Source organism: Acinonyx jubatus, chromosome B1, assembly GCF_027475565.1.
Source record: "Acinonyx jubatus isolate Ajub_Pintada_27869175 chromosome B1, VMU_Ajub_asm_v1.0, whole genome shotgun sequence".
Lineage (NCBI taxonomy): Eukaryota > Metazoa > Chordata > Mammalia > Carnivora > Felidae > Acinonyx > Acinonyx jubatus.
In genome coordinates this window covers 106,588,903-106,608,583 of record NC_069382.1, presented here as the reverse complement: position 1 = coordinate 106,608,583, position 19,681 = coordinate 106,588,903, and the positions used below count along the sequence as shown (strand labels likewise).

At 38.4% G+C, this 19,681-nt stretch overlaps 1 protein-coding gene across 2 annotated transcripts in view; it reads left to right on the top strand.

Moving 5' to 3' along the window:
* Positions 1-19,681, top strand: part of UGT8 (UDP glycosyltransferase 8) — an 85,238-nt gene that overhangs the window by 20,569 nt on the left and 44,988 nt on the right. For both annotated transcript variants that reach the window (XM_027063362.2, XM_027063369.2), the window contains exon 2: positions 9,174-9,997. In XM_027063362.2, coding sequence (XP_026919163.1) covers positions 9,176-9,997 — 822 coding nt within the window. In that variant the 5' untranslated portion in view covers positions 9,174-9,175. The remainder of the gene's footprint in view (positions 1-9,173; positions 9,998-19,681) is intronic.

Here is a 19,681-nt window from a genome sequence, read left to right as displayed (position 1 = left end):
TGGTTAGGGCCTGTGGATATTTTGAGATATGGGTGCCTGATGGGCCTGTGTGTATTCAGCCAGGTGGTCTCTGTGGGCCCTTTCTATATTCCGTTGCTCAAGCCTATTTGCCTGAAAGTGGCCTCCAAAATGTTGAACATCTTTCTGTGGGTCTGTTGATCATCTGTATGTCTTTTTTTGGAAAAAAAATGTCTATTAAGGTCCTTTGCCTAATTTTTAAGCAGATTTTTGGGGGGCTTTTCTTTTGGTATTGAGTTGTATAAGGTCTTTGTATATTTTGCAGATAAACCCCTTATTGGATATACCCTTTGCAAATATCTTCTTCCATTCACCGGGTTGCCCTTTTGTTTTGTTTATAGTTCCCTTTGCTGTGCAAAAACTTTGTATTTTTGTGTAGTCCCAGTAGTTTATTTCTTGCTTTTGTTTCCCTTGCCTAAGGAGACATATCTAAAAAAATGTTGTTAAGGCTGATTTCCAAGAGATTACTGTCCATATTTTCTTTTAGGAGTTTTATGGTTTAAGGTCTCACATTTAGGTCTTTAATCCATTTTTACTTTATTTTTGTTGATGGTGTAAGAAAGTGGTCCAGTTTCTTTTGCATGTGGCTGTTCAGTTTTCCCAACACCATTTATTGAAAAGACCATCTTTTCCCCATTGTATGTTCTTGCCTCTTTGTTGTAGGTTACTTGACCACTTGGGTGTGAGTTTATTTCTGGACTCTCTATCCTGTTCTCTTGGTCTATCTCTATGTTTTTGTGACGGTACCATACTGTTTGATTACTATGACTTGTAGTATATCTTGAAATCTGGGATTGTGGTACCTTCAGCTTTGTTCTTCTTTCTCAAGATTGCTTCACTATTTGGGTCTTTTATGGATCCATACAGATTTTAGGATTCTTTGTTCTATTTCTATGAAAAATGCTATTGGCATTTATTTAAAAGCACTAGTAATGATGTCTAATTAGTCTTTATTTTGATGGATTTGATTTTTGTTTATTTTTCTTTATTTTTTCTGGATGGCATTTTCCTAGGTTTACTTATAAAAGGTGCTTTGAAGACAGATGAAATTATTCTAATATTTCATGTAGTACCAAGGTTGACTTCTGGTGGCAGTTATGATTGACATGTTGTTTTCATGTTATTGCAGTCATTATAATTAAATGCCAGAGAAACTTAAAAAGTACTGAGAATTTTAGCTGTTCATTTACCAGACTACATAATCTATTTTTTCTAAATAGTTCAATTCGCCACATACAGACATGATTTTAAATGTCCCATTAGCCTTTTTTTCCTTTAATGCGAAAACACTTTGATTCTTATTTAAAATGACAGTCTATTTTTTTTTTTAAAGTTTTTATCGAAATACCACTTAGTTGGGATGCCTTGGGTGGCTCAGTCAGTTAGGCGTCCGGCTTCGGCTCAGGTCATGATCTCGGGGTCAGTGAGTTCGAGCCCCAAGTCAGGCTCTGTGCTGACAGCTCAGAGCCTGGAGCCTGCTTTGGATTCTGTGTCTCCCTCTCTGTCTGCCCCTCCCCTGCTCACTCTCTGCCTCTGTCTCTGTCTCTGTCTCTCTCAAAAATAAAAATAAAAAAAAAAAGAAAGAAATACCACTTAGTTAACATACAGTGTAACATTAGTTTCAGGTGTACAAGATAGCGATTCAGCACTTCCATACATCACCTGGTTCTTATCACAAGTGCACTCCTTAATCCTCATCACCTATGTCACCCATACCTCCAACCACTTCACCTCTGGTAACCACCAGTTTGTTCTCTAGAGTTAAGAGTCTGTGTTTGGTTTGCCTCTCTCTCTCTCTCTCTCTCATTCTCTCACTCTCTTGTTTTCTCCCTTTGCTCCTGAATTGCTAAGCTGCTAGGCTGGTTGGCTGTCAAAATTTAACTTCTTTCCTGTAGTTTATGTGCTTGCCATTTTTTTTTATATATATAGTTCATCCTCATGTATGCTTTCCAGCTCAGTATTATTCATGGTTTAATCTCAAATAGCAAAAACCAGAGAAATGATTCTTTCATGTGGTAGCCAAAGACCATTCCCCATCTTTCTTTCTTTCTTTCTTTCTTTCTTTCTTTCTTTCTTTCTTTCTTTAATAAGTAGATGGAAATAGCACTTTAAAGTAAGGTTGCTAGAGGTCTAGTAAGGTATTAGACTCTGGTATTTTTTAGACTCCTGTTTGAGAAAATAAGAAAAATCAGGGGTTAATGAAGCCTATTTTTTTTTTTATCTTTAAAAAAGTCTCAGTAGAGTAATGGGGTGTTCTGGTGTCAGATTTCAGCTGAAGTGAACCATTGAGGCTTAGGAACAGGAAAAATACAGCTAATCTATTTTTTTCTGGTGTTCTAAGGGTTTGGTCTTAGAGGGATCACTTTTGCAAATGAGTGTTTTGGATTTGCAGCGTTCAAGTAAAGTGCCACTCTGATATCCTTGTTTTGCTGAATCCATTTACCCCTAAATGTTAAACGGCTTCCCTATGCCCTGAGGTGGGTCCTTTTATTAAAATTGGCATTGTTTCTTGTCTCAAATGCAAGTATATAGATAATTTTTAATTTAAGAAGAAAGGGAGAGCTGAAATGCAAAAGGAAATTTGTTTAGAGTCTTTGAATTCCGGATTTTCTTCAATATTGTGACAGTGGAGTACAAGTAGCAGTGGCATCTCAGAGCCAAGAGAGAATTTGGAGGGGAGAAGGGATTGATCATCAATGTATAGCGTTAGAGAGAAGTCCAATCAGGGAAGTGTTGGGGGAACAAAAGGGCATTTGTGTGCATATTAAGAGGTATTTGGTGCCCTCAACAATGAGTGTTTGGGCAGAGTCGTGGTGGAGACCATGCCAAGCTGTAATCATTTGGGGAGTAAGTGGAGCCCAGCAAATAGACACGGATATTTTTAGACATTGGACTCCAAGAGGAGAGTGGGAGTAAGGCTGCAGCTAAAGAGGCATGGAAATGGAATGAGTGTGTTATAAATATTATCTAGTTTTGGTAGAAAACTTCAAAAGCCTGGAAATATAAAATAGGAGGAGAAAACAAAATTCCTCAATTTGACGATCCAGATTTCTGATTTCTGTTTGTTTGCAGATTTCTGATAAGTTTGTTATCAGATAAGTTATTTTGTCATCGATATAATCATTTAGTGTATATACATAATGCATATAATTTTATTTCTTTATGTTATGAGCATTTTCTCATGTTAAAAATGTTTAAAACTCAGTTTTGATGGTTCTATAATACTCCATTGTAAAATGTACTATGATGTGATTAATCCTCTATTGCTGGATTCCTGGTAGTTTCTGGCTGTTTGCTGTTAGAAGTGAATACAGAACATCTTTGTACATATATGTTGATATACCTGATTTATAGTACTTACATAAATAACTATAAAATGATGGGCCAGTTGTTTTTCAAAACATTTGCACCGATTTATATTTTTACTAACTGCCTAAAACTGTGTTGTCATTCAAAATGATGTACTTGCTAATTTTCACGAAAGTAAAATCTAGTTTGTTTTGTTCAGTCATTCAGCAAATTTAAGCTCCTAGCCTCTAACTGGGAGGTTGAGTTCAAACTGTGTGTATGGATGCGGCATGTTCAGTGACCAGTACTTTCTCTAGGGTGACAGGTAAGGGGCTAAAAGCCACCTCCTGTAAACCAGCATTAAGAGGTTTTACCCTGTTATCAGTTCTCATCACTCTTCGGGCCGCCGATCTGTTCATCTAGGGAACCGATGTGCATTTTTACTTTGGGCAGTACATGCGGCTGCGGCTGCTTTGCGCCCATGGGAGTGAAGAGAAGATGTGATAGGTGGGGGAAACAACTCTATCTCCTCTTTAGAGAGCTCTTCCCCTTGGTTTCTTGCTGCTCCCACCACTCTTGCTCCCAGACTTGTCCACTGAAGCTCTCAGGCATTCTGGAAGCAGTTTTCACCTCTGCTACAGGCTTCTCTGTGTGTTCTGGGTCATGACTTCTTCCATTCACTTTTATTCATCAATAAGCTATTCTTGGCATTTGTTTTCTAGAAATCCATTTCACTGATGACTGTAGCCCTGCCCACACCTCATTTCCTCATAACAATTTTCAGAGATATTAGGTATTCCCTATTATATTCTTGGCTGTCATTTCTAAAGAAGCTTTAGGAAGAAAGGAGTAGAAACACTTATGTTCAGTTAGCCATCTCAGGCTGGAAACCTCTGCTCCAGATGTCTTTTTTTTTTAATTTTTTTTTTAACATTTCTTTATTTTTGAGACAGGGAGAGACAGAGCATGAACGGGGGAGGGGCAGAGAGAGAGGGAGACACAGAATCCGAAGCAGGCTCCAGGCTCTGAGCCATCAGCCCAGAGCCTGACGCGGGGCTTGAACTCATGGACTGCGAGATCGTGACCTGACCCGAAGTCGGCCGCTCAACCGACTGAGCCACCCAGGCGCCCCAGCCAGATGTCTTAAACATTCCCAAAATATTTAATGATTATGTAGTCGAATCTAATGATATCTGTAATGAGGATTTCTTTCTTTGCTTTATGCTCATTTTCCACCTCTTTCCAGTGATCATTTAAAGTGCAACACTTTTATTGGATGTATTAAAAAAAAATTAACACTAGTCTGATTTATCAATTTATAATATGGGAACGATTGACTTTTCTCAAATACCACCTTTCATTAAAGTAGTAGAGTATTTCTAAATACTTAGTATTATTTCCATGTGTATGCCTTTGGAGAAAGGCTTGCCATACTTAGGATAGCAAACAAATATCCTTTTTAGTTAAGTTCAAGGCATTTTATGTACTTTATTATTATAAATGAGATTTTTTTATCACATATTATTTAAAAGCAATGATTATTATTTTTATTAAGAGAAGAGTAACACCTACATGTCCATTGTAGAAAATGTTAAATTAGGGGCGCCTGGGTGGCTCAGTCGGTTGAGCGTCCGACTTCGGCTCAGGTCATGATCTCGCGGTCCGTGAGTTCGAGCCCTGCATCCGGCTCTGGGCTGATGGCTCAGAGCCTGGAGCCTGCTTCCGATTCTGTGTCTCCCTCTCTCTCTGCCCCTCCCCCGTTCATGCTCTGTCTCTCTCTGTCTCAAAAATAAATAAATGTTAAAAAAAATTTATAAAAAATGTTAAATTAAAATCCTTTGTTATTTACACTATTATATGCATATTATAAGTAATATACATTTCACTTAGTAATATGCATTTAAGTTTCTTTCCTTTTAATGGCTTGTAGTCCATATTCTTTTTAGCATTGAGTAACATTCCATTCTACTTTATTTATCCATTTACCTACTAGAAGACGTCTTGGTTCCTTCCAAGTTTTGGCAATTATGAATCAGGCTGCCATACACCTCCATGTGCAGGCTTTTGTGTGCACATAAGCTTTTAGCTCCTTTGGATGAATACCAAGTAGCACAAATGCTGGATCATATGGTAAATGTATATTTAGTTTTGTAAGCGGCCACCAGCCTGTCTCCCAAAGTGGCTGTACCATTTTACATTCCCACCAGCAACAAATGAGGGTTCCTGTTGCCCTGTATTCTCTTCAGCATTTAGCGTTGTCACTGTTCTGGATTTTGGCCATTCTGACAGGTGTGTAGTAGTATCTCATTTTGCTTTTAATTTGCATTTGCTTGATATATGATGTGGAGTGTCTTCTCATGTGCTCATTTGCCATCTGTAGATTTTCTTTGTGAGTTGTCTATTAAGGTGTTTGGCCCTTTTTGAAATCAGGTTGGTTGCTTTCTTCTTGTTGAATTTTAAGAGTTCTTTGTGTATTTTGGAGAACAGTCTTTTATCAGCTGTGTCTTTCTCAATTATTTCCTCCCAGTCTGTGGCTTATCTTCTTATTCTCTTGGCATTATCTTTCTCAGAGCAGAAGTTTTTACTATTAGTGAACTCCAGCTTATCAGTAGACACATCCTGATAAGTCTGGACTAGCAATAGCCTCACCATTTGTTGGTAGTCGTGTTGCTCATTCTGTTTCCCGCCACAACGATGTTAATCAGAGTAAAATGCTGTTGTAGTACTTCATAATTAATTTTATATTTGAACAATTTTATATCTGTAGAAATGATGCTTCTTTGTTGGTCATTAATTTTTTTTTCACAAAGCATCAGTAGACATTGTTTTTAGAAGATATTTTTTCCCACAAATATTGGTATGTTTACATAACTACTTTTAAAATCTATATGTACAGAATGTATGCACTTTTTCTAACCTTATATTAGTACTGTAGCCACTGGTACTAAATTAATTAAGCCACATGTTAAAATTTAAAATTCAGTTCCTCAATCACACTAACTACACTTCAGCTGCTCAATATCGGATAGTCGTGATAGAGAACATTTTCATCTTCACAGAAAACTCTTTTGAACAATGCTGTTCTTGAACATAAGCACTTGTGCGTTAAAAAAGCAACCATTTTCCTCAGTCGATTGGGCATCCGACTTGAGCTGAGGTCATGGTCTCCCGATTCCTGAGTTCGAGCCTGGTGTCAGGCTCTGTACTAACAGCTCAGAACCTGGAGCCTGCTTCAGATTCTGTGTCTCCCTCTCTTTCTGCCCCTTCCTCGCTTGCTATATTTCCCTCTCTCTCTCTCTCTCTGTCTCAAAACTGAATTAACATTAAAAAAAAATCACAGAAAATTATGTCATTTTACTTTGTAGTAATTTCTGAAATAAAATATTAAAATAAAAAAGTAAGATGAGTAAAAAGCTCAGGGAAAGGATTTGTTTCCCTACTATTATTTTTTGTGTTTTGTTTTGTGTCTTATGTGTCTATGATAGATAAACCAGTGGTTTTAACTGTAGCTGAATGAACTGTGTGTTCACTGCTCAGCTAGATGCAAAACACAGTAGACAAAGCCATTCCTACCATTAGTCCATCCGTTGGTATGTCTTCTTGAACATGCAAACCATGACAGGTAGTATTAATCACAGCAGTGGACACTAGCTGCTGAAATAACTGCTTTTGCATAAATCTCATCCCTCGAATTGAGAACGTGTCCACTGAAAATCCTTAATTTTTAATTCCTTGGAATTGGGAGCCTGCACCAGAGAGATACATTAGAGAGATGGTACAGAGGAATGAAGGCCTGGAAAGTTTCCTCCAGAATTGGCTATTTAATTTTTTTTCTTCATTGACCTTGTAATTATAGAATAAACTTACTTCATTGCTATAGAAATAGTGTTTTCTCTAAATTTGTTTTTTTTAAAGCCCTCATTAATTCAAGCAATAGTTAACACAGGCTCTTCTATGCTTATAATGGGCATTACTTCAATTTACTCTTAATGGTACAGTATCAACTCATCTAGAAATAGTTTGAAAATCTCCTTGGAGGGAGAGAAGAGGCACCTGGAATTATAACGTATTTTGTAGTTTAGTCCTTTTTTTAATTAAAAAAATTAGTTTTTATTTTTTCTTGAGAGGGAAAGAGAGAGAGAGTGAGCAGGGGAGGGGCAGAGAGAGAGGGAGACACAGAATCCAAAGCAGGCTCCAGGCTCTGAGCTGTCAGCACAGAGCCCGATGCGGGGCTTGAACCCATGAACTGTGAGATCATGATCTGAGCTGAAATCGGACGCTCAACCAACCAGGCCACCCAGGCGCCCCTATAGTTTAAATCTTGATATGAGAAGAATCTATCATTTGCCCGCTATTGATTTCTTTTTTGTTTTTTGCAGCGTGTTTGAATATTGAGAAGGTATAGTTGCTAAAACTTCATTTAGATGGTGGGAATTTGTACAAGTAGGGTAGTTAATATATGATAATGAATGAAAATGGTTATTGATTTGGTGATGTGCATATAAATCTATTCTAAGTTGTTCCTTGAAGTAAAAATATCCAGTTTGCATAGGTAATTATTATTTAGATGGGTTTTGTTTGTTTGTGTGTTTGTTTGTTTGTTTTCAGTTTGGAGGCTAATTTAGAGTCTAAGTAAAAATTATATTGGGTCGGGTAGGAGGAGTTTGCATACTATATAGACCCCACAGGTAGAACACTTATTTCTAAAAACTGATTGAGGACAACTCTAACTATTGTACATAATCCACTAACATGAAAAGGTAGAAGTGATTGGTATCACCTGTACAACCATGATCTAACTTGCCATTTGCACCTGACTTACAAGTACAACACAGGAAGTGTGGTCTGGCACACACTTGTTAATCAATCATTTCTATAAACATTTACATAGATCTGGTTAACTCCCTTGAACTTTTCTATTAAAAGTTTTTTCTTTTAATGTCCGGAAATGAATTAGCAAATTGCTATAAATTACATAGAGACTGCCAGGATACATAAGTGTATTTAGATAGAGGGGAAATTCACATAAAAGGTAATCTTTCCTGTAGAAAAATGTCCTTTATATAGAACTGTTACTTGAAAGGATTATTTTTTAAAACAATCTTTCTTTGGTATGCTTTGGTCATAATTGGGAATGTAACTGCTGTGATGAAATGATTTAAAGAGACACATACATGCTGATGCACCCAGAAATCAAAAATCTTGGCCCTTCTTCCTGGGATTAACATTAATGTTCAATTAAAAGATAAACAGTGTTGGGACACCTGGGTAGCTCAGTTGGTTAAGCGCCAGCTTCAGCGCAGGTCATGATCTCGCCATTTGTGGGTTCGAGCCCTGGTTGGGCTCTGTGCTGACAGCTCAAACAGAGCCTGGAGCCTGCATTGGATTCTGTGTCTCCATCTCTCTTTCTCCCCGTCCCCCACTCCTGCTCTGTCTCTCTCTCAAAAAATAAATAAACATCAAAAAAATTTAAAGGAAGATAAACAATGTTTCATAGATACCTCATTGTGATTATTCGAAGAAGAGAGATCTTTCATTCAATCTTATAGAAGTTTTATTTCAGATTTCTGAAATCTAGTTCTCAGAAAGTATCTAGTTCTCTCTTACTGATGGAGTTATGTGCTCTGCAACAGATATATTTTAAATGTATTTCAGTTTCTGTCAGCTTTGCTGTCAGTTCTGTACTTTAAAAAATTATCTTTTAAAAATAGAGAGGTAATTAGAACAAATATCAGGATACTTTTGAACAGTGATCCTTAGACAAAATATTGGATCATCAAATACTTTGAAAGAAGTCTTTGTGATTGTTTGTTTTGAATGGTAAGGACTATACTTTGTTTTAAGTCTTTTTCTGGTTGTCATTTCAGCGATGAAGTCTTACACTCCGTATTTCGTGCTCCTGTGGAGTGCGGTTGGGATAGCGAAGGCTGCCAAAATCATCATCGTGCCGCCAATTATGTTTGAAAGCCATATGTACATTTTCAAGACACTAGCCTCAGCCTTGCACGAGAGAGGCCACCGTACAGTGTTTCTTCTCTCTGAAGGCAGAGACATCGCGCCATCTAATCATTACAGCCTCCAGCGCTACCCAGGGATTTTTAACAGTACCACCTCGGATGCTTTCCTGCAGTCCAAAATGCGGAATATTTTCTCTGGGAGATTGACAGCAATCGAACTGTTTGACATACTGGATCACTATACTAAGAACTGTGATATGATGGTTGGCAACCATGCCCTGATTCAGGGTCTAAAAAAGGAAAAGTTTGACCTGCTGCTGGTGGACCCTAATGACATGTGTGGATTTGTGATAGCGCATCTTTTAGGGGTTAAATATGCTGTATTTTCAACTGGCCTCTGGTATCCTGCTGAAGTGGGTGCTCCTGCCCCATTAGCTTACGTCCCGGAGTTTAACTCACTCCTCACAGACCACATGAACTTGCTGCAAAGGATGAAAAATACCGGCGTTTACCTCATTTCCAGATTAGGGGTCAGCTTTCTGGTTCTTCCCAAGTATGAAAGGATAATGCAGAAGTACAACCTGCTGCCGGAGAAGTCCATGTATGACTTGGTCCATGGGTCCAGTCTGTGGATGCTGTGTACAGATGTAGCACTGGAGTTCCCGAGACCCACTCTGCCTAATGTTGTGTATGTAGGAGGAATCCTAACCAAACCGGCCAGCCCACTACCAGAAGTAAGGTTTGCTGAACTCCTTGGTAATCGTTTCTAAATACAGAGGTCAATTTAATCGGTTTTGAGTTTCGGAAGAGATAGGATTGGTTATTGTTGGCTAACCGATGCTGCTCTAAAAAGTAGTTAAGACAATAGATCCCTACCAGGGTCCCTTCTTTTGTGGATGCCATTCCCCTGGAACACGTTCCTGCTTTGATGGAGCATTTCTACACTGCTGAGGGGCCATTCTATATGGTCAATAAAGTGGCTGGGAAATCTATTTTTGATTAAGTAAAACGATAGTGTGTGAGGAGAATGTAGTTATTAGATAGTTAGCTTTAATGAACGTGAGGTTTTTTTTGCTTTTAATTAAACAGAGTTCCCTTTGTTCTTTGCCAGAAGCACGATTACAGGTCTCCACATCTAGATTAGGTTCAGTGAACTCAAATAAATAGGAGACCATGTAAATAGAGGTTCTTCTTTCAGCAATCACAACCACAAGAAAGTCCAACAATGAAAACGAGGTAGTAACTTCCATCAAACTAGGGAGCCAACTAATTTTTAGTAAGCAACTATAACTCTTTTAAAGAAATCCTGTCCCGTTGCAATTTCATTTCAGAGATGGAACTGATTGAACTTGAACAAAGCCTGTCTCATATCTAAGTCAGACCTAAATTCTTTTTTCCTGGTTGAGCTGTCAGTAAATCCCTTGTGTTCTCTTCTCCATCACAGTGTGTTTTCTTAGGTATCTCAAACTTGCAGGAGCCATGCTCACATATCTGTTGTTGTAGGGTTTCCTAACCCCAGATTGGTTCTCTGTATTTAATCTCAGCATCTGATGTCATTTACCAGGAAGCAACGAGTTGTTCTAGGATTTTGTTCTCTACTGAAACTATTTCTACTCTTGAAAATCTGAAAAGAGCCACTCACAACAACTCTGCTAAATTACTCATTTCTAGCTCTCATCACTACGTATCAACAAAAATTTGTTAAGGACTTGATGAAGAGCAAATCCAGACATTTTTATATATGCATCAGATAAGGACAATCACTGGGCAGCATTTTCTCATGGAGAAAGAATGTGATTGGAATATACAGCCAGCCTGTAGGCTTTTCTAATCCATTTATTAGAAGTATATTTAATAAATAACACCTTGATATATTTCGTGTAACATGAAAAAAATAGAACTTGCCAGATTTGTGGCCCATACCACCCTAGCATTTCAATCAGATGTCGCCAATGGAGGCTGTGAGGGCACAATTGTTCTCTCTGCATCCAATATAAAGGATAGGAATTAACCTCAGCTTTTCTCAGCCATTCACAAATTTATCCAAGCCCATTTCGAATCCTTAAGTATTCTCTGCCAGAGTCACTGTGTTATATATTAACTCCTCTTCCTAAAGGTAGCTAAAATCAGATTTAGAAGTAGCTTCTACAAGACTTGATAAGCAAGTCTGTTTTTACTCTGAGTCATTCACAATATTACACAGATGAGCCCTGTTCCCTCCCGGTGTTCATTTTTTTTTTCTCAACCAGAGCACTGTCTTTCTGCCTGCTCCATTTGGTTTCTGTTTTGGTGCTGTCTCCCTTCGGACTGAAAAAGAAATGCATGATGAAAAGGAATGTTCTGATGAATCTTCAGTCCCTGTACATCTGTCTTGAGTTGCAGCAACTTGAGCTACATAAGCACAGAATAATATTTTATGTTTTGTTTTATATCCACTACCCTTCATTAAGATACATACATAGCATGTGAGAATGTTTCTTTTTTTCCTATAACCCAAGCTTATCTTTTCCCCCATGGGTCCCTCTGCCCGTTAGTTTCACTATTTTATTTTAAGGCATCTTTTGAGTGGGTTTGGAGCCTTATATACGATTATTACTCCAGATGTTTTCTGATTTGCATAATTTCTAGGGTGATGCTGGTTTGACCTACTTTGTGGGCTTCCCTGTTCTTTTTTTCTCTTTGGGTGTTTTGTAATGATTCTTTTAAGGATGTGCTTTTTATTTCCAATGGACACTTTGGCTGTGCCAGTTATGGTATGTGCATGTGTTATGTAGATCTAGGTAAATGTATTATTCCCATTGAAAGTGTCTTACTTAGTTCGTAAGTGTGAAGGGCCGTTTTCAGTTCAGTATGCCACTTACGAAGTTTTTCACCAGGGAATATTTTGAAGAATGATGTGTCTTACACTTTCAGATATTTCTTACTCTGGTGAGGTTTTATATGCTTAGGAACACATGTGTTCCTACTGGGATTTCTCTAGTAGATTTCTCTGATATGATAAACTGCACCTCGGGGTTCTACAAGTTAATGAGTTTCTCAAATGCCTGTATTATTTTCAGGTCATGGTTGTGACACTAAAATAGTAGGGCCCAGCAAGTGGCCGTTTAGAACGCATGATTCACTAATAACAGCTTAATTGTTAACTGCCTTGGTATCTTACACTGGGGATGGATTAGGTGTTCCAGATGTCTGGAAATGATTTGACAGTGGGATTTCATTTCAAAACCTGGGATGAAAGGCTACAGAAAATTTCTAAAAGACACTTTTTAGAAGCTTTCATAATGTTTGAGCCTAGGGAAACTCTAGAGAGCATCTAGTTCAGTTCCATTAATTTAGTTTATTTTTCTCCCCTCAAAATAAAGAGAATAGTCCATTCATTTGTCACATAGGAGATTCAGTGAATTTGAGTGTCCCATCCAAGGCCATACAGATGGTTTGTGGCACAGCCAAGTAAAATGTGGATTATTTTGCTGTGATTAGATATTTTGTCAAGATGCCTACATCTCTTGGTACTCATTTTACTCATTTACACATTTGTAGTGTATACAAAACTGTGCAGAGAAGAATATTTCTCCACTATTTGATATCTCAAAGATTGTGAGGAATTAATACGAGAGTCAAATTTTAAGTCATGCATACTCTTACTTATGCTTTAGAGATTTAATAGTAGCAATCAGCCCCATCCAAATGCTTTTGATTACAAGGTGTTTTATTAGCATAGAGTGAAGCAGTTGAGTTCCTTGATAATACAGTTATTTAACAATGCACGTTAGCTATGTGCCTAACTTGCAGTATTATTTACTACCTGACTCCCTAGAGTATGGGTCCTTAAAATGTGTCAATGAAGGAGAAGAGGTCCAGATTAGATTATATCTTACTCTATCATTGCAGGGTGGTAGAGAACATGAATACAGATTTTTTTTAAAAAAGATTTGCCTTGGGCAGGAAAGGGGTGTGGAAATAGATTCCTACTTGATTAGGTCCTTTAAGTATTAAATGTGAATGAAATAATATCTAACAGAGAGTGATTAAAGCTTTTAGCAGTTTTATTAGTGGGAAATCATAATGCCACTAAGGAATCATACATTTACTTAGAGAGTCTATTAATTTTTAATTTTTTTTCAACATTTATTCATTTTTTGAGAGAGACAGAGCATGAGTGGGGAAGGGGCAGAGAGAGAGGGAGACACAGAAGCACAGGCTTCAGGCTCTGAACTGTCAGCACAGAATCCAACACAGGGCTCGAACCCACGAACCATGAGATCATGACCTGAGCCGAAGTCAGATGCTCAACCCACTGAGCCACCTAGGTGCACCCTAGTTTTTAAAATTAACATATTTCAGGTGATAATTTTTAAATGATTTCTCATTGATGAAATGGTCTGACCCTGCCAGGCAGCTGATCTCTGCCACTGTTCTGCTTCTACAGTCCCAAACTGTTTTTGCACTTAATAGATTGTACTTTAAACATTGGTTTTTCACATGGCTTTCTTCGTAACTAGAGTGTGGATGCCTCAAAGGGGGTGGATCCTCTACTTAATTCATCTTTCTCCCCTGAGTACCCAGAAAATGGTAGGCATTCGGTGAATGTTTAAGATTAAATGAACTGCATCAAATAGAAATAGTTGCCAAAAGAAATAGGTTTCAGCTAGTCCAACAATGTTGTTAATAGTATAGGCATTATCTGTTTCTTTCTAATTTATGTCCACATACCATCCCAGCCATTAAGCAAGCAAACATTCCAAGCTAAGTTATTTTAATGAATTAGAATTGCTACATAATGTTATTGATATTGACAAAAGATCATTATACATTACTCAGTTGGTGAACTAAATGGCCTCTACTGTATTCCAAATATGCACGGGAACAGGGTTATTAGAGCGAATCAGCCCAGCTCTTGCTGTCTTGAAAGATGTTTTGGGGTGGGTAAGGTACTCATTTGGCATGCCTCAGAGGTGCTTTATTGACAGGCGAGAAGTATTAAGGGCATCTTCAATTCACCAGTTGTAGAAACATTTTTAATTTAGGGAAACATAGTTCTGGGGAGAGATACAGATAAGAGATAAGCAGAGATAAGAAAGAGCATGAGACCAAGGACAGGGTCGTGAAATACTCACTGCTTGTCATTTTGTTATTTGCCAGAACTCTCTCACAGAGAAACGTTTTGGGGAAAATGAGATATTGAACAACAGATTCATTAGATTAACCACTTGTGAGCAGATCAGGTTATAAGAAGAAGAATAAAACTGAGAAGCAAAACATTGGCTTTCCATTTTCAGTTTCCATTGATTCACCTGTAAGCCATTCCTTACTATTCCATATAGTAATGGAAAGCTGACTTCCCAAATAATGAATGAAGTGTCTAGGCTGAGAAATGGGACCACAGTTGCTGGTGCTAACAAACTTGATCCAAGATTACAGCAGTTGTGGAAAACTCCGGCCATTTTAATACTGTGTTACATATAAATTATATTATCATGAAATATAAAGCTACAGATGGGATTATAACCATTGTACCACATTGATTAAAATGCCCACTTAGGGGCGCCTGGGTGACTCCGTCGGTTAAGCATCCGACTTCAGCTCAGGTCATGATCTCACAGTCTGTGAGTTCAAGCCCTGCGTCGGGCTCTGAGCTGAGCGCTCAGAGCCTGGAGCCTGCTTCCGATTCTGTGTCTCCCTCTTTCTCTGTCCCTCCCCCACTCATGCTCTGTCTCTCTCCTTCTCTCAAAAATAAATAAACGTAACAAAAAAAAAATGCCCACTTAAAAAAAAGTTTTTAATGTTTATTTTATTTTTGAGAGAGAGAGAGCATGCAAGGGAGAGGCAGAGAGAGAGGGAGACAGAATCTGAAGCAGGCTTCAGGCTCTGAGCTGTCAGCACAGAGCCCAACAAGGGGCTCGAACTCATGAACCGTGAGATCATGGCCTCAGCTGAAGTTGGATGCTTAACCGACTGAGCCACCCAGGCTCCCCTAAAATGCCCACTTTTAAATAAGTATCATTTAATCAAATTATATATCCTTTGTTACAGGTTCCTCATTTTGAATGCCATCACTCACAAATGACTTAGTAAAATGTCTTCATCTATATAGTACTATTGTGCTGTTAGCAGCTGTGCGGGGATCAGAAATTGACAACTGTAATGTTGGAAAGAGACTAATGAGGTAGTTCCAATGACTAATTCTGAGCTTAAATATTCACTACCACAGGATAGTTGGGCAGAAGTGATAGATTCGCTTTGGGAACTTATTAATGTAAAATGTTGTTGGAGATACTTATTGCAAAAGTTTTATAGGTTGATCATATATTTTGTCTTTATTTTGTGGTAAGAAACCAGATTACCTTGCTCAATGAATCTATCCAGGAAGTATATCAGGCACTGTTAGAACCATCAGTAACTTATTGTTCAGTTTACTGATATGGTAATTTTCTAAGCTGCACTGTAGTTTTAAATAGCTTATCAGTTGCTTCTGTAAGCATTATGGGTTTACAAAGATTTCCTGATATGATACAAGATCCAAATATAATTGAAGGTACACAGTCTGATAGGATTTTTAAACACCTTCCTTCTTCTGCTATTACGTATTTAAGCTTTAGGATGCCCGATAGAATTGTTTATGTAGATATTAATTCAAACACTGGCCGTGTTAAGGGAAATCTTTTTAACTGATCATCTTTACAAATTCCAGTTTTCGCAATTAAATTGCTGTTGGTACCAAGTTTTTGGTATGATATTCATCTCATTGTAAGCCAAACAGTTCTATTTTTGAAATTAAAATCTCTACTGTCAGTTGAGTTTGCCAGACCTATTCCTGAGTGCAGATTTTGACGGAGAGGATGGAGTGAGCATGAGCTTCTGAAGATTCAGTGTCACTGGAGACAAACTACCTAATTCATACTTTTGTTTATGGAATTTTTTGTACCAACTTTACTGGAGCTTGTGGCAGAAGTAGCAAAGTGGAAAAACATGGGCTTTTTCAGCCAAATGGCCCTGACTTTTAATCTTGGCCTTCACAGGACTCTTGGATGAGCAATTCAGCCTCATTAAAGTGAGGACGGCAGTGCTTACCTCGGAGGGATTGGTGTGCGAGAGCCATGGCAAAGCTGGTGGTGGCAGTTGTTGCATCTATTGTTTTAGTAGCTCCTATTAAGTAGCTCCTATTAAGATGAGCTATAATTGCTGAATCACTATCACTTACTATTTTCCACATGGCAAATAGAATGGTTTCAGGGGCCAAGGGGGGACGTGGAGGAAGTCTCCACATCTTCCCCTCTACTTATTTTAAGGGTTGGCACGTGGTCCTTCTGCTCCTGTCCTGGGGATGTTTATTTCTCTTTCTTTCGTCCTCTTTTCTCATCCTCATTCTCACAGAAATAGAAGGAAAATGACAAGTGAGATAATGTGACATTAGCCCATTTGAGTGTTGTGAGAAATTAGTAGAAGCAGATGGGTACATTTCTCAAGGGTAAGAGAATTAAGGGTGTAGCTTCATGGTACTTGGGAATGCCGGCTTCCTTAGGCTCAATGATACTGTCTGTGGCTTTTCAGACCTTTACATGGAGCAGTTGGGACCCTAACCCCTGTCCTGCTGGCTCTACCCCTGTTCATTTTCCTATGTCTGTGCTTCCCATTCCTAAAAGAGCTTAGGGCGAATAAATGACTGCCTGCCTTCTAACCAGAGACTCTCCCCAGATTCTCCTCCACACTCAGACCCTGTAAACTAGATTATTAGATTGGATAGCCTAGAAACCTAAAAACATAAATAAATTCTAGGTTTTCTTCTAAGATCTAGAATGCAGACTCAGCAACAAACCCCAGTCTTTATCCTGATTTCTTGCAATATCTCTGTATCCTGCCCCAGTTCCTCAGTATTGTTTGGATCAGAATGCCATGACATTCTTGTCAAAACATAGATTGACTGGCCAGTTAGTAAGTCTGGGATGGGCATACTAATTTCTGACAAATTCCTAGCTGATGCTGATGCTTGCTGGTCTGAGGACTAACCATACTTTGCAGACAAGCTGTGTGACCTATAAATTTTAATTGTATTATGTAATATATTTGGCATGAGAATGGAATTTTTTTTTGCGATCATTATAGGTTTTCTCCCTTCTAGACACTTGTTTTCAGCATAAATTGTGTAATGTGTATGTGTGTATTTCAATAACTGGAAGAGCCCTGGTTTCCGTTATACACATGGGGAGTTTATTATCTTACACCTCTGCATTGTGAAATTATGATGCTATTGAATTATCAACCATTGCTTTAAGACACAGTCCTAAACAGAATGTCCGTGTGCAGCCATGTTAATAATAGTTAGTTATTCTTTTCAGAATGAATACCCTCAACTATTTTCCCTATTTCTTCATTCATCTCCACTATTTTCTTTTTCTGTTTTTACAACATTCTGAAAATATTTTATCCCAGGTTAACGTATAATATTTGATCAAAGCAGGCTATGATTTTATTTTTCTAAGTTTTTCTTTATTTATTTTGAGAGAGAGAGAGAGAGGGAGTGCACAGGCAGGGTAGGGGCAGAGAGAGAGAATCCCTAGCAGGTTATGCACTGACAGCACAGAGCCTGATGTGGGGCTTGAACTCATGAAGCATGAGATCATGAGCTGAGCCAAAACCAAGAGTTGGACGCTTAACTGACTGAGTTCCCCAGGGGCCCCAAAGCAGGCTATGATTTTAAAGTCACATTATGTAAATGCCTGTTTTCTAAAATTCTAAGAAGTTATATGCTGAAATCACGTTTTTTTCTTATCTACAGTCTTATATCCAAAATTTAGTAGTGAACAGAATGCCATATATTTTATGTAGCATTCTATAAATGCCAGCTACCCATTATTAACATACTATAAATAAAAAACATGAGAAAGGATTTATTTTTTAGTGTGCAGTCTTTATGTCAGCTTGCTTGCTCAGGAAATATTTTTATGCCATGAGAACCACTTTATTTTTTTAACTTTGAAGGCATCTCTCATAAGTTTGCAAATCCTGAACATGTACTTAAGGAAAATACTGGTTCCTGTCTGATATGCCCAGAGTCAACTTGGGGCAGAGGGTTACTTTGTAATGGGTACTTATAGCAAGAAAATTGGATAAACAGCCAAAGAGAAATAGGCACTGAAGTAATGGGACAGAGTTTTTCAGGCACTTCTTAATCCTGAGTGTGTTCTAATTCCATCTGGAATCAGAGAGGTATAGAAACTCCTCCTAGCACAGTGCCAAAGAAAGATCATTTCACAAAGCACAGGGGAGAGGCAGCAAGGTGCTCGCAGTGCCTGCGATTTGCCTGTACTCGGCAACAGGAACTGGGTGCCAAAATAAAAATGACAAAGCTATGCAGACCAGAACCCTGGGCATTTGTGGAAGGAGGTGTATTTAAACGTTGGACACAAAGCAGTCACAGCCCAAGAGACCCTCCATACAATCAGAAGCAATTGTGCTACCAAATGAGGCACAGAATGGGCCAGAATGGGAAACACGTACCTCCACCATTTTCCTTTGGCTTTCTGTCAAGGTATTTTTTGGGGCGCCTGGGTGGTGCAGTCGGTTAAGCGTCCGACTTCAGCCAGGTCACGATCTCGCGGTCCGTGAGTTCGAGCCCCGCGTCGGGCTCTGGGCTGATGGCTCAGAGCCTGGAGCCTGTTTCCGATTCTGTGTCTCCCTCTCTCTCTGCCCCTCCCCTGTTCATGCTCTGTCTCTCTCTATCCCAAAAATAAATAAATAAAAAAAAAAACGTTGAAAAAAATTAAAAAAAAATATTTTTTGCAAAGCAGCACTTACTGCTGTTACAGGGGACCACTTTTAGTAGAAGACTCAAAAGTTGTGATTCTACCAATATAATTAGACTGTTAACAGGCATTCGTTATAGAAAGTGCTGTAAGATAAAAGTGCTATGAGATATGAAAGAGAGAGAAGAAAAGAAAGAGGGTCACAGAGAGGCATGTGTTCCTTTTTCCTGAAAAGTTTGCTTCAGAGAAGAGTGCTTATTAAAATGGGCATTTACATATAATTAAGATTATTTCATATGGTAGCTTTTTGACAGGATAGCTTCTCGGGACAATTGTCTTCTGATACAAGAGAGGAAACCTTTATGCTATGTTGAGGATGTTATTTCCCTTGATTTGCTTCTGCTTTTTAGATCAAAAATTTTCAAATATATGATATAGTAAAGATAAACTTACCAAAGTAAGCTGACCGGATTTTACACTTCTTTGACTATCACAACCACTTAATAAATGCCTGTTAAATTGTTCTATCCCTAATTCGAGGTAGAGAAAAGTTCTTTTAATCTCAGTTGAAAATATTTAATTTGTGTAGCGCTTTAAGAAGAGCGCTAGGTTCTGGGTTGTTTGGGTGACTCAGTCAGTTGAGCTCAGAGTCTTGATTTCAGCTCAGGTCATGAT